Source organism: Coloeus monedula (assembly GCF_965178545.1).
Source record: "Coloeus monedula genome assembly, chromosome: 13".
Classification (NCBI taxonomy): Eukaryota; Metazoa; Chordata; class Aves; order Passeriformes; family Corvidae; genus Coloeus; species Coloeus monedula.
The window spans coordinates 760,569-773,271 of record NC_138793.1 but is presented as its reverse complement, the minus strand read 5'-3'; the positions used below and the strand labels follow the sequence as shown (position 1 = coordinate 773,271).

At 40.7% G+C, this 12,703-nt stretch overlaps 1 protein-coding gene across 1 annotated transcript in view; it reads left to right on the top strand.

Moving 5' to 3' along the window:
* The window catches only part of PEPD (peptidase D), a 146,990-nt gene that overhangs the window by 91,028 nt on the left and 43,259 nt on the right, over positions 1-12,703 (top strand). The window contains exon 11 of the mRNA XM_082290292.1: positions 2,140-2,217. Within this exon, the coding sequence (XP_082146418.1) occupies positions 2,140-2,217 (78 nt within the window). The remainder of the gene's footprint in view (positions 1-2,139; positions 2,218-12,703) is intronic.

Here is a 12,703-nt window from a genome sequence, read left to right as displayed (position 1 = left end):
GTTGACTGGCACAGAAGACCTTTTCTTTTGATTGCACTCCATTGCCCTATTATAGATTTTTTCTTCAGATAGAGCAAACTAATTTTGAAAGTGTCCTGGTGTGGAAAATATTCCATCAGTGCCCAGGAGACAGAACATCTCAGAAAGAAGCTGATGTCTGTCTTCATCTTGTATGCAGCCTTTCTGGGTCCATTTTTAGCTATCTGCGCAGCAGCAAAGGTTCTCAAGTCCAGCACCCAGGAAGGAAAAAGCATCCAGCCAGCTGTGAAACTGTGCTTAAGCCATTGGACCAGCATCACAAAATGAATGTGTTGCAGCCTTAGTTCTGTGGGGCTTTTCAATTCTTGGTTTAACAACTTCTAACTTCTCTAATTTTTCTGTTTGGAGTGTGTAATTTTATGAAGTACACTTTGTATCAAAAAATCATGCCCATGATTCTGAAATACTACCTTTCACTGTCTTACTACATAGTGATTCTTATATGCTAAAAAATACTTAACAATAAATGCTTACTGTTTTCAAAATACAAATGTACAACTATTCAGGTTGTAAAAGCCCTCTGAGATCATCAAGTCCATCCATAAACCCAGCACTGCCAAGTTCACTGCTAAACTGTGTCCCCAAGTGCCACATCTACATGTCTTTTTAAATACTTCCAGGGACACAATCCAGCCATTTAGATTGAGACCTGCAGAAACTTACTTTCTGCTCCATAATCATTGTTTATGAAAATACCTGAATGACTGATGATCTGTTAAATATCTAATATCACAAGTACTTAATGTATCTTGAAGGCAATCTCCTTTTGGATACAGTGCATGCTTGCTGTTTTTGTAGTTGCACACATCAGAAGCCTTAATATGAGAAGTATGTCAGATGTCACATGTATTCCAGATACAACAAAAGATTGATTGAAATTGAGCCTCAGATTCCTGTCATCTAAGATATGAAGCTGTTCCAGCATCACAACTTGAAAGAATCAAATTTGAGCAGGGTGACCAATGAAAGGTTTTGATGAAAGCTGAGGTGCAGACTGGCAAGTGAGCTGGAGGGGTCAGAGAGAAGCTGCAGTAACCTTGTCCCCATAGGTGTATTTTTGGATGTGATAAAGTTCTTCCAGCTTTTTGAAGAGAAAAAACGAGCGCATCTATCTGAAGAGAACAGTAAAAGAAAAATAGGTAGAGCTTGAGATCTTTATCAGCCTTTTAACTGACATTTTATAGACCCGGAGGAATATCAGTAGGCAAGAGAGGATGCCAAGGCCAAATGTAAGTCACCTAGTGGATCATGGAGCTTCAGAACAACAGAACAGGGGTCCAGCCTCCTCTGGAGCTGTTTTATTCTTGTGCATCAGCAGCTTACTCTGAAAGGTTTCCAGGAATAAAAATCTTTTCTTTGTAATGTGATTTTTCAACAACAGGTAAGAAAAGAGTGACGGTTTTCATACCTGCTCCAGCCTCTGACATTGTAAGCTGCGAATGTTCCCCAAGCAGTGCATCCCCTCCAGCAGAGACCACCTGTAGCCATGCCAGAGGGGAACTGAAGCTGTTCCCTCAGACAGCTCAATTTCTCCAGTCCCAGTGATTCCTGGAGTGTTTAAAATGTCAGATTTTATTCCAGTGAAAGTTAGTTTGTTTTATGCCTCAGACTACTTAACCTCAAATAGGGAAAAGTATCACTAAGTAAAAACAAAATAAAACCAAACAAAACCAAACAAAAAACCCCAAAACAGAACACAAAAAAAACCCCAACAAAAAACCCCAAAAACATCAACAACAACAAAAAACCCCCCAGGAAATAATAAATGGGTGTAAATTGAAAAATTACTTGTGCATGTTTTTTCCTTTACACTGTCATGGACATAGGAAATATTCATAAGAACTGTGCCACGTTCCTCCTGCAACAAGATCCTGTCTAAGAGCCAGAGTAGCAGAGTTCCTGTGCCACCCACACCTCTGCTGCACCAGTGGTTGGGGTGGCTACTGCAGCCCCCACCGGGGCAGGGATTCTGGCAGCTCTCACAGGCTGCTTTTTATGTGAATACCCTGATGTTTACAGCGTTCCTTCTCGTGTTGTATGAATGTGTGTGTTCATGTTTCTTCTTCCACTAATTGTGCTGATTTTCTTTTTGCCCATCAGTGGGGAGAACTCATCTGTTTTGCACTACGGCCATGCTGGAGCCCCGAATGATAAGACTATTGAAGATGGAGACTTATGGTAAGCAAAGGGTTAGAGTTTGTTTAATACTTCTGTTTCACTACTGCTGTTTCCATATAGGAATTGTATGTACTGTTAGAAAAAGGATGGCTGCATAACGATAAAAAGTCTGTATCTTTAAAATAGAAGGTAGCTTTGCATGCCAGACTGTTCTGATTTCTTCCAAAGATCCTGTACACCTGCATCTCCAGTTGTAAGGGAGAAGGAGATACTGTTTCAAACACTTCTGGACCAGAGGCACTTAGAATTTAGTTTAAGAAATGGCTGTATTCTAAGTACAAGGGCAGTTGCAAAATTTGTCATCTGAGTTTGCTCTTGAACCTCAGATCCAAACCTCAGCTCTGGTGGTGGGCTAGAGGATCACGAGAGTGTTGGCTACTTTTAGAGAATTGCATCAAATTGCAGAATGGATTAGGTCTTACAAATGCCTATGTGCACACAGACACCCCGACAAAAAAGGAGACGGTAAAATGTGTGAAGAAATGAAACTCAGTCCAGGTCAGGGAAGGGCACTTTTAGTTCTGTGTTGTGCCAAAACCTTTCTCTAAAGATTTACTTAGAGTTTAGTGATGAGTAATAGAGTTGCAAATACTGCAAAGTTTTCTCTACATGTACTACATGTCCACATGCTTTGCAGTATCACTGCAGAGCGAATGGAAGCACCAAATACATTCCCATAAATTGAAAGACAGACCTATTTGTCTGATGTGTGATATATGAGATCATAAATTTTGTGCTTCTCCTCCAAAGACATGGGTCAAAAAGCCTTTGTTTATAAAAATGCAAAACTAGTTCTGGAGAAGTTAATCACTGACATTCAGTGGAGGAGTTGTATTGGATTACCTTTGTAGCCTCTGCAGAAGGAGTGTAGGTATGTATTTTCGTAGTGGAATGTAAATGTGTGAAGGAAAGCAAATTAGTGTTATCATCGATAAGCTCAAAACCTATTACGGAAAACAAATTGAATCTCGGAAGTTAAAAAATATGCCCTGTTGGCTAATGTTCCAGGCACATCTGCAGGTGCTGCACAGTGAACTTACAGAATTACAGATAGATAATTTCTTTATAATACTGTAAAAACTTTTTTAACAGCTTCTTGTACAATAGTTTATGTATTATCTTCATCTCTGGTTAATAGCTTACTAAACCCATCAAATACTAACGTTAATTTATTGCAGGGCAATAGCTTTGATTTATGATTATGTTGTGTTTGAGTAGATAATGTGCTATGAGTGCTTTTTGATCAGGAAGGACGCACCAACATAAAAATGTATCAGCTGTGTCATTCAATTAAATTTAAAAGAAAAGGTGCATAGCATACAGGAAATCTCAGCATATGTTACTGAGAAAAGATATGCCACAGTGCATTATGATATCCTGTGTTTAAAATGAAGGTCTTTAAATGTTGAGGGAGACCTCAGGGTGAAGGGTAAGTGTGGGAATCTTTCACTTACAGTCTCCAAGGACAGTTTAGTGGATGGCTGTAGTCCTTCTTAAACCACAAGAGCTCATACAAGACTCTTTGCAAACCCTTATTTTCTGCAGTACTGCAAAAGTCTTTAAAATATGTTTGGGTTTTATCAGCCTCAGAGATCTCAACGTCAGGAAACCATAACCTACCAAATACATCGATCACTTCAGCATTTCAAAACTGCTGAGCAGCAACCCTGCCTCAGCAAAGAGAACCTGGTTTAACAGAGTCTGGAATAACCTTTTGCTGAAACAGTCGGGTTGCACCTTGGTCTTGGTGAGAAGTTTTTCAGGTGCAGGTGGGTGTCAGCAAAGCGGTGCCCCACGTGCACGAGCACCCGCCGGGCTCCCTCCCTTTCCCACTGGCTGATGCTCACAGAGCACACTCTGCTCCACACCATTTTCTTAGTATTCTTCTCAAGGGAGAATAAAAAAATGGTAAGAAAAAGTAATTATGTATCTGGAAAGACAATTTTAAACCACCCTAATTTTAGTTAAATAATAGTTAAAAATAGTATTTCAGAAAAAATCTTGCAGTAGCGTACATGAGCAGCATACAAATTCTGCCAAGGGACTACCTGACTGGTGTGTGACTTTGGAAATGTCTGATTTGGGTGTAGATGGGTGTGTGTGTGCATACAGAGGAGGGCATTAAAATGACAGTGTGCTGATTTGTGTGTGTATATTAGCATTCATATATTGGCTTTCAATTAAGCTTTTTAACAGCTATGGGGAGCCCTCTGTTGGATAGTCTTAGGAGGCCCTGAACATAGGGAAAAAAACAGACTTCACTTTAGTTGAAAAAGAGATAAGAGTATTTTAAGGGTTATTTCTGGCTTTGCTAGTGTTTTGGCATAACATTAGTTTAACCATTCATACAGTTGTATGTAATAGAATTGGGAGATTGGGTATTTGGTATGATTTTTAATAAATCATTCAGTAGAATTTCATATCTTTTTCTTAACATTACTTAGTGGATGTGAATAACATTCATGGGTTTTGCAGAAATGTACTGCTCAGGTTTTTTATGTACAAAGCAGGGCAGTGCAGTAAGTATCATAAATAAGTCAGCTAAGCACCTGAATATTAGAAAAAATACATTTGGAAGACTAAGGCTTTGCTTCTGTGAAATGCTTGAATGCATTGTTTGCTCTTTTAAAAATATAAGTAACAAGGATTTAATTGTATCAAAAGAAGATCACAGGCCAAAATACTTGTGCTGTTGCATTTTTATATCTTTTTTTAAGGCTGTTACTCTGTCTTCAAAAGCCGTGGCAGGTTTAGAAGAGCCTGGCTTTATGATGTTCATTTTTTAAAATTAACCTGTATCAAGTGGGTTTATTGCTTCTGTAAGAAACTGGTATGGAATTGCATTTCTGCATCTTAATCCATGCTTTTTATAGGTACAGCTTATGCACTAAAAGATGCCAGTGCAAAACAAAGGACTATCAAGGGAATTTCTGACACTTCTTGTTAATACACACTGTCTTGCTAAGCAGGGCGATCCTTTTCAATCTGTTAAATATTGAAATAGCTATCTAATGCAAAGCACCAGGATTGACAGAGAAAGAAATCAGTATTTTTAGGGAAGTTGAGGTGTTCAGTAGATACAGGCATTTAACTGGTATGGATATTAAAAGTAAATATTGCAATAGCAGCAAGTCAGTGTTTTGTATAAATGATTCATGTACCTACAGCATTCCATGGTGAGCATTTAAATGATCAATGTGCTCTAAACCAAACACTTTTCCTAAGCAGGTGTCTGTTGTCTCTGTGGTCAGAGCAGTCACCTAGATAACCAGGTAGGCTGAGTCACCATTGTAGGCACTTGGCCCTTTCACTCAGTATTAACTTTAAATAAAATCTTCTACTTGGAATGTTGCAAACCACAGGTTGCAGTGATGATACACTGTCAGGCTGTTCACAAATACTGATTTTCTTGTGTCATCTTGAAGCTCTGACAGCTTGGATTGGAACTGAGCCCTGGACTGAGGTTCACTGCATCCTCTCCAGGTATTCCATTTCTAATTGGATGCCAAGACCCCTTCTGTTTCTGTACTGAGGCTGTAACTGCATTTGGTAGTAGGGAAAGGGGACTCATAAGCAAAAGTACTTGTTGTAGTTTGCAGTCTCTTGCCTTGCACACAAGAGGCTTCCAGCATTTTGGAAAATCAAAGGTCTTTCAAAGTTTGGTGAGGAGTAGTATGAAATTAAAAGCTGCTACTCAAGAAGACAATAACCCAAATAAATTAAAGGAGTAGAGATCTGACTCCTTTATGTACAAATCAAGAGCAGACGTGCACCTGGGACTCCTTCTCATCGAATGGCAGCTCCCACATGGCTCATTCTTCTGAGCAAGTGTCTCATGAGCAGTTTTGCTTTTGTTCACAGTGCAGAAAGATACTGGTTCAACGGTTAGAGGGCCTTTATGGGAGGTGAAAACTCTGGTTTCAGCTTTCCTAAACTGATCTCTGATTTTGGCTGGAAGTTATGACTTGACCCTGGGAAACAGCATCCAGAACAAGTTCAGTCAGAGCCAGCATGCTTCTGTGAAAAGTGTTGTCTCAACTAACCAGCATCTGCCATCTGGAAAATGAAAGCTTCCTTAAAAATAGTGGAAGCAAATTGCCTTGGATCCTCCCTTCTGTCTGCTGCCCCTGCCCTGCCAGTGCTGCAGTGTGGAGTCACAGTGTGGCTGGGGAGAGGGGAAGGGAGGACACTGAATGTCAAAGCCACACGCAGCAGAGGAAACCTGGGACAAGGCAAATGTGTCTGCTCACCTTTGTGGTCTGCTGGTTTGTTCTAGAAACCATCAGAGGTGTGAACCTGAAGTGTATATTTTGTGTTTTGATTTGAGAAGTTACTGAGTAAAATCATAGTTTATTGCATTTGATTTGCAGCCTGGTGGCTCCTGCAGCCTGCCCTGGTGTGTTCCTGGCACTGCCGTGTGCCAAACGCATGGCGGGAGTTGATTGTTCTGTTGCAGTTGATCAGCAGGGCTCCTGCAATGTTTGGCAAATAGAAAATGCTTCTGTGATCTTCAAATAAAGACTGGTTCTTGATGATGAGGCTTATGCTTAAATAATAGAAATGCAAGAAAATCAGCCTGACCCCAGATGTAACTGAAATAGATACAGCTATTACCTGGGGTGCTTCTCTTCAGGTGTCACGAGTTGCAGGTCTTGGTATTTTTATGGCATCTGACAAATGTACCTCAGTGAAAATTCAGCACTTCATAAGCAGCTCTCATTGGCACATTCACTGACCTTCAAGCACTTAATGACATTTTTGGGGGTTAGTAGATCCATTTTGGCTTTGCAAAACAATGAAAATAATAGTCTATTCTGCTGCAAAACCAGCATTTTTAGCGTTTTGAAATATCCGCCTAAATTACAATGTTAATGAACAGCAGACCCCGAGGCTCACAGGGTCTGCTCCACACCCCTGAGGGACACAGGCACTCTGGTGCCTGCAGCTGCCAGGGCCTGGTGCAGCACTGGCAGCTGGAAGGGGGACGCTGGTCCTCGCTGGGACCAGGGCCAGAGTGTAATTTATTAAGAGAGCTTGGGTGGAAGCATAAATAAGGGGAGTGCAACCAGCATCAACTGCTTGGGAAGTACAGCAGACCTAAGAGAGAATCCATTAACCTTGTATTTACAGCAGGACTATCTATTATTTATAAAATAAAACTAGCTTTAGAAGCGTAAATAGAAGCAGGTTAGATCATCAGATGTTGTCTTTCAGTTTATTTGACTGTTTCTCTTAACATTATTTGCTTATTGATTACTTATTTCATTGAAATAATTTATTGATTTTGGTGACAGCATTGGGCAGAGCACAGTATCCTCAGTGAAAAAGAATGTCCCCCATTAAAAAAGCTCACTGCTGTTTCCATGGCATGCCATCACTGCTATGGATGACAGTAAAAAAAGGTTTGCCTGGAAATAGTCTTACTGCATTCAGGTACCAGAAAGCTTTGTTAGTGTCACAAAACCAAACACATCTGTCATAAAAGTACAATCTTAGCATAATGTTAGATAATTTATGTGTCTCTTGGCCATATCAACAAGCACTGTTACTTGCTTAGTCAAATGATAGAGCTGGGGATATGGAAAACTGTCCAGTATTGCAAAAAGCCTTTATCTGGATAGTTTAACTCTGAGGCATATTTTTGTTTCTATTTCTTTCCCTAATATCCCAGTGCAACTCTTAAGTCATCAGAATAATACTGACAGCAGGGGGCACTAAAATAAGCACTGTGGAAAGAGGTGAGCTTTGCCCAAGTTTTCATGCTGGAACACGTGTGTGTTCTGCTCAAGTTGTCAAACTTGGGTTTGCTTCCTTCCATCTGGCACTTGTATGTAGCTTTTATTGTTTTCTTTTTATTATTACCTGTGGTGCTCTCAAAAGATCCTTCTGACACCTCTTCTAGTGTCATTTCAGAAGCTTTGTTCATCACAGGGAGTTTTTCCTGACTGCAAGTACAGGTAGTTGGGAAAGGTTGTTCTGGATAAGCAGAGAGGGAAGATGCTGAGTGTTTGGGGGTTTTTATTTTTAATGACTGAGAGGAGACAAAGGACAGTTTTCGGCCTTCCTGGAGTGGCTGGTCACTCCAAGGTGTGTGAAGAAGGGGAGGTGTAGGCCAGGTATCAGGGAAAGGTTCTTCCCCAGAGGGTGCTGGGCACTGCCCAGGCTCCCCAGGGAATGGGCACGGCCCCGAGGCTGCCAGAGCTCCAGGAGTGTTTGGACAGCGCTGCCAGGGATGCCCAGGGTGGGGTTGGTGGGGGGTCTGGGCAGGGCCAGGGGTTGGACTCAGTGATCCTTTCAGGTTCCTTCCAAATCAGCGCATTCTGTGATTCTGTGAAGAATATCACAAAAGAAAGTTGCTTCTTGCAAGAACTGGCCAGACTCGGTTGTACATGCAGACACTATGCATGTGCAGTATACATACTGCATTGAAACTATATCCGCATATTTTTTGTAATATTACGCGGTTTTATCTGTAGGAAATGCAATATTCACTTTTTTGCAGGAATGAGTAGGTGTATAATATAAAAGGACTTTCTGTGAGTACTGAGTGGCTGTCATTTATTTCAGGAAAATATTGGAAGATTTTCAATAAGTCAACAAAAGATTTAGATGAGCTTGAAAAACGTATACAAGAAAAGGTGATTAAAGTTTGCTGTGTCTGTTTTCCAAACTCTTTTTTTTTTGAATTTCCAGTATTTTATCGAGTTCTACAATACTAATATCAACCTAGAACCAAAATTCATTTGTCCAGGTGGGGGCAATGTTGCATTTAAAAAGTAGGAACTGACCCTCTTTTGCCATCAGATAATAGAAGTCCTTCTTTTTCCAACCCAAGTCCTTCAGTGTCTGCTATTAAAACCATATATCCTACGGTACAACATACTGTATTTGTTACTTCTTGAAAGCACTGCTTTTAAGATCTCAGGATGTTAATGTGTCAGATGTAAATGCTCAACTATTTTATGTGGGTGAGACTCGTATTTTCATTTGGCCTCATGCACTTCTATGCATTTTGAAGTTCGGTGCTGTAATAATATGCAAAAGTTATGGTTAGCTTTAACTTTTCAGTCTGCAATTTTGAAACAGCTTGTTGGTAGTAATGGTTTTGTTTCTAATAATAATACAAAGTACATTGCTACTACTTACTGGTTGATTGCAAAATTAACTGGCTATCCATTTCTGAAATAATTCCTTTGGCTTGATTCCTGTGGTTTGATTAATATTTACTGTTTTCATCAAGTGTAGGTATTTTTCATCTGGTTGTACTTATGGACTATATTAATTTTATGCTAATTCATAAAAATTGAATTTGATTAAAAATAGAGAAATTTATTTGCTAGAATTAACAATAATTTTACTGTAATTGAATGTGTTCTATTACTACTGGTTAATTCAGGCTATGAGGTTACTTACTGTCAGAAATGTATAAGCCTTTTACCCAAAGTCCAGATCACTAAGTATTAGTAGCATGTTTGCTGTAACAAATTTTAGCTTTCCTTTAAGTGCTGTATTATGATCTGCCTTGTAATTTTTGCTGTCTGTAATGTATGTGAAATGTCTTTTTAATTGTCAGCTGTGAGTTTCATCTGTCATAGTTTTAGCTTAGCATTCCCAGCATATTCTGAAAAAAACTGGCTGCTGTTTCATTTGTAATCTGCTTTTTATGGTGGTCTTTAATACAGGTACACATGAAGTATGACAGAAGTACTCTTGATGGATGTTGCTTGTGTTGAATAGAATTCAGTAGCAAAATCTTTCTCATTGGTGTGGGTAACTCAATTGTGTAGGTCAAAATACAATTTTAGTGGGAGTCTGCCTGGCTTTTAAACCGCTGTGTGGCTTAGAGGGAAGGTACAGTTAGTCCCCAACACAACTTCTCTGTGTTCTCCCTGAACCAGATGTAATTCCAGTCCTTGTGTTCAGGTCAGTGTTAGGTCTTCTCTTGTGTCTGTCCAGAGAATCTCACAGTGGAGGCACAGTCTGGCAGAGCTTCAGGAGGAGTCCTGCTGGTGTGCTGCTGCTCCACACCTGGGCTGAGCCCATTGAGGTGTTCAGGGCAGGACTATTTCTAATTGCAGTTGCACAATGCTGTGCTGTACTTCCACTTTAGGTGTTGCCATGAAGAGTGGGTGTTTCTTTCAAATAGGAAAGAAATGTTCTTACAGGCAAAATAATATGCTCAGCTGGAGAATTGGCAGCCTCCTTTTTGGAAATACTGCTTGTTACCTTCACAACTGTGCACTTGGCTTGAACATTTGGACGTGTCCATGGAAACGATAGCAACTGTCTTCTCAGGGGGTTTTCATTCAGTTGTCAGCTTCTGTAGAGTTTTCTAAAACTCCTGTTTGTTGTGTTCCATTTGCGAACTGGTAATTTGGAGGTTGCTTGAACAATCACCAAAAAAACCATAGGCTGTCTAAAAATCTAAGTGAACCTGTGCCATTGGACACTGGCCCAGTTTTCATCATGGAAAGACATTGGAAGTATTAGCCTTTTACTTTCACGAACACGTGTGTGTGAGCATGCACATACACACGTAAGAAAACTTGACAATATTTACAGTAAAATCATTAAGTAAGGTCTGACCCTTCACCTATTCAGGTGATCTCTGATGGTTGTTTGTCAAGGCTGGGCAACACAGGTCAGAGTGTCCAGAAACAACTGCTGAAAGCTAAGGCTTGTAGTTCTGAATGTCAGCACCCAAGAATCATGGCATGTATTGGAAGTATCAAACTTTTACAGTTCACTTTCAGTACCTTCCTTTCCTCAGTAGACATCTAGAAAGGGACTGGTTTAGTCAACTGCAAAAGTTTAGTAACTTGGAAATGTAGCTGTTTTGTTCTTACCCTGTGCTGCTAAGACACATTCTGGTGAGGAGCCAGTGAGGTTTGCTGTTGTTGTGTTGATTGGGAAGCACTCAGCTGCCAGTACAGGTTTCTCCCTGCATGCACTCCTCTCTTCCCTGCAGCTCTGACTTCCTTGCTCCTTGTTTGAGCAAGTTAGCTGCAGCCATGAATGCCCCAGATACTGGCTTTCCAGTGGGGTGGCTCCTAAGGGATGGAAACTAGCCAAAACTTGGGGTTTGCTGCCCTCTCTGCTGACTTTTCAGCAAACTGTCTCTGCTAGAGAGAGTACTCTGCTAGAGAGTACTGCCAGAGGAAGTAAATTGAGAGACTTACTAAATATGTCTGTTAAAAATGGATAATAAATAGGGTAGCAAAGACAGAAAAAAGAAATCAGCAAGACAAGTCAGATAGGTAACCCTTTTGTCAGAGCTTCCCCTGAACCTGCTCCTGGTTTCTGGCACACTGTCAGCATGGACCTGGCTGAGGTATTCAGCTGCCTTCTGCATTTGTGTAACCCTCATTGCTGCCACTTCCTTCCCCCAACCCAGCAGTACTGGCACGGTGTTCCCAGTACTTGTTATTTGTGTGCAGCACCTCTGAATCAGAAACATCCCTTTGCTTTAGCTGAAACACTGAGAATGGCACTTGGGGGCAAATTTATCTGTGAACAAGCCAATCAGAAGATTTTTTGGCTCTTTGCTCTGGGCAAACTTAACGTTTTTAAGAAGGCAATAATGCAAACTGCATGGGAGTGGAAGAGGGCTTATATTTGATCATGGAAATTGATTTATTTAGTGCAGAAGCTTAAGGATCTTGTCACAGATTTCTTCACAAGATAAATGCTATAAGCAAGGGACTCCTTAACCTGTGTATGAAAATAGCAATCTTACTAGTAATATGTGGGTGTTTACTGAATCAGCTGTTAAGTGCAGCTCATTTGGTGGATTCAGTGAGATTTATATTTCATATCCTGTGGGAGGAATGGATCTGAAGGTCTGCTTGGCACAAATCATTGTAAGAGAGGACACTCCCACACACTGTTGTTGGTTTTCTCTCAGCAGCAGGGCAGAGGCACAGCTCTCTGCCAGGGGTACAGCACCCACCACCACACTGCTGCTCTGATTCTGTGAGCCAGTGTTCTGTGTGACAGTGAGGGGAAACCCTGAGCAGTACAGGCACCAGCACCTAGTGAAGCTTTTGTGTTTGGTTGCTTTCTTTTCTTTTTTATTTTTTAATCCAGCCAGCTCAAACTTTTGTGTATTCTTGATGCAGCCACTGAAGTCTCTATAGTTGGAATTGTAGAGATACAGACAAGCAATCCTCTTTCCTTCAAAATTCACTGTAGACAGAGATACTTATTTTTATTACCCTCTTTCTATCTGAGCAAAGCTTAGTTAGTGACAGATCTTGTCATCTTCAGTGAGAAAAGTTTGAGACAAACCTCCCACTACCTTTGAGATAGTTCTGGAAAGCCTGAAGTGAGACAGTGGTACAAGAGGAGCGATGATAAAAAAGCCGTGGAGAAGGTAGACGAGATGAAAAGACACAGTTGAGGAGGAACAACAAACGTGGGACCACATGGTTACCTAACTTGCAGCTAGATGGAGAGTGGTCATGTAGCTGTTTGGTGTCTCTGTACC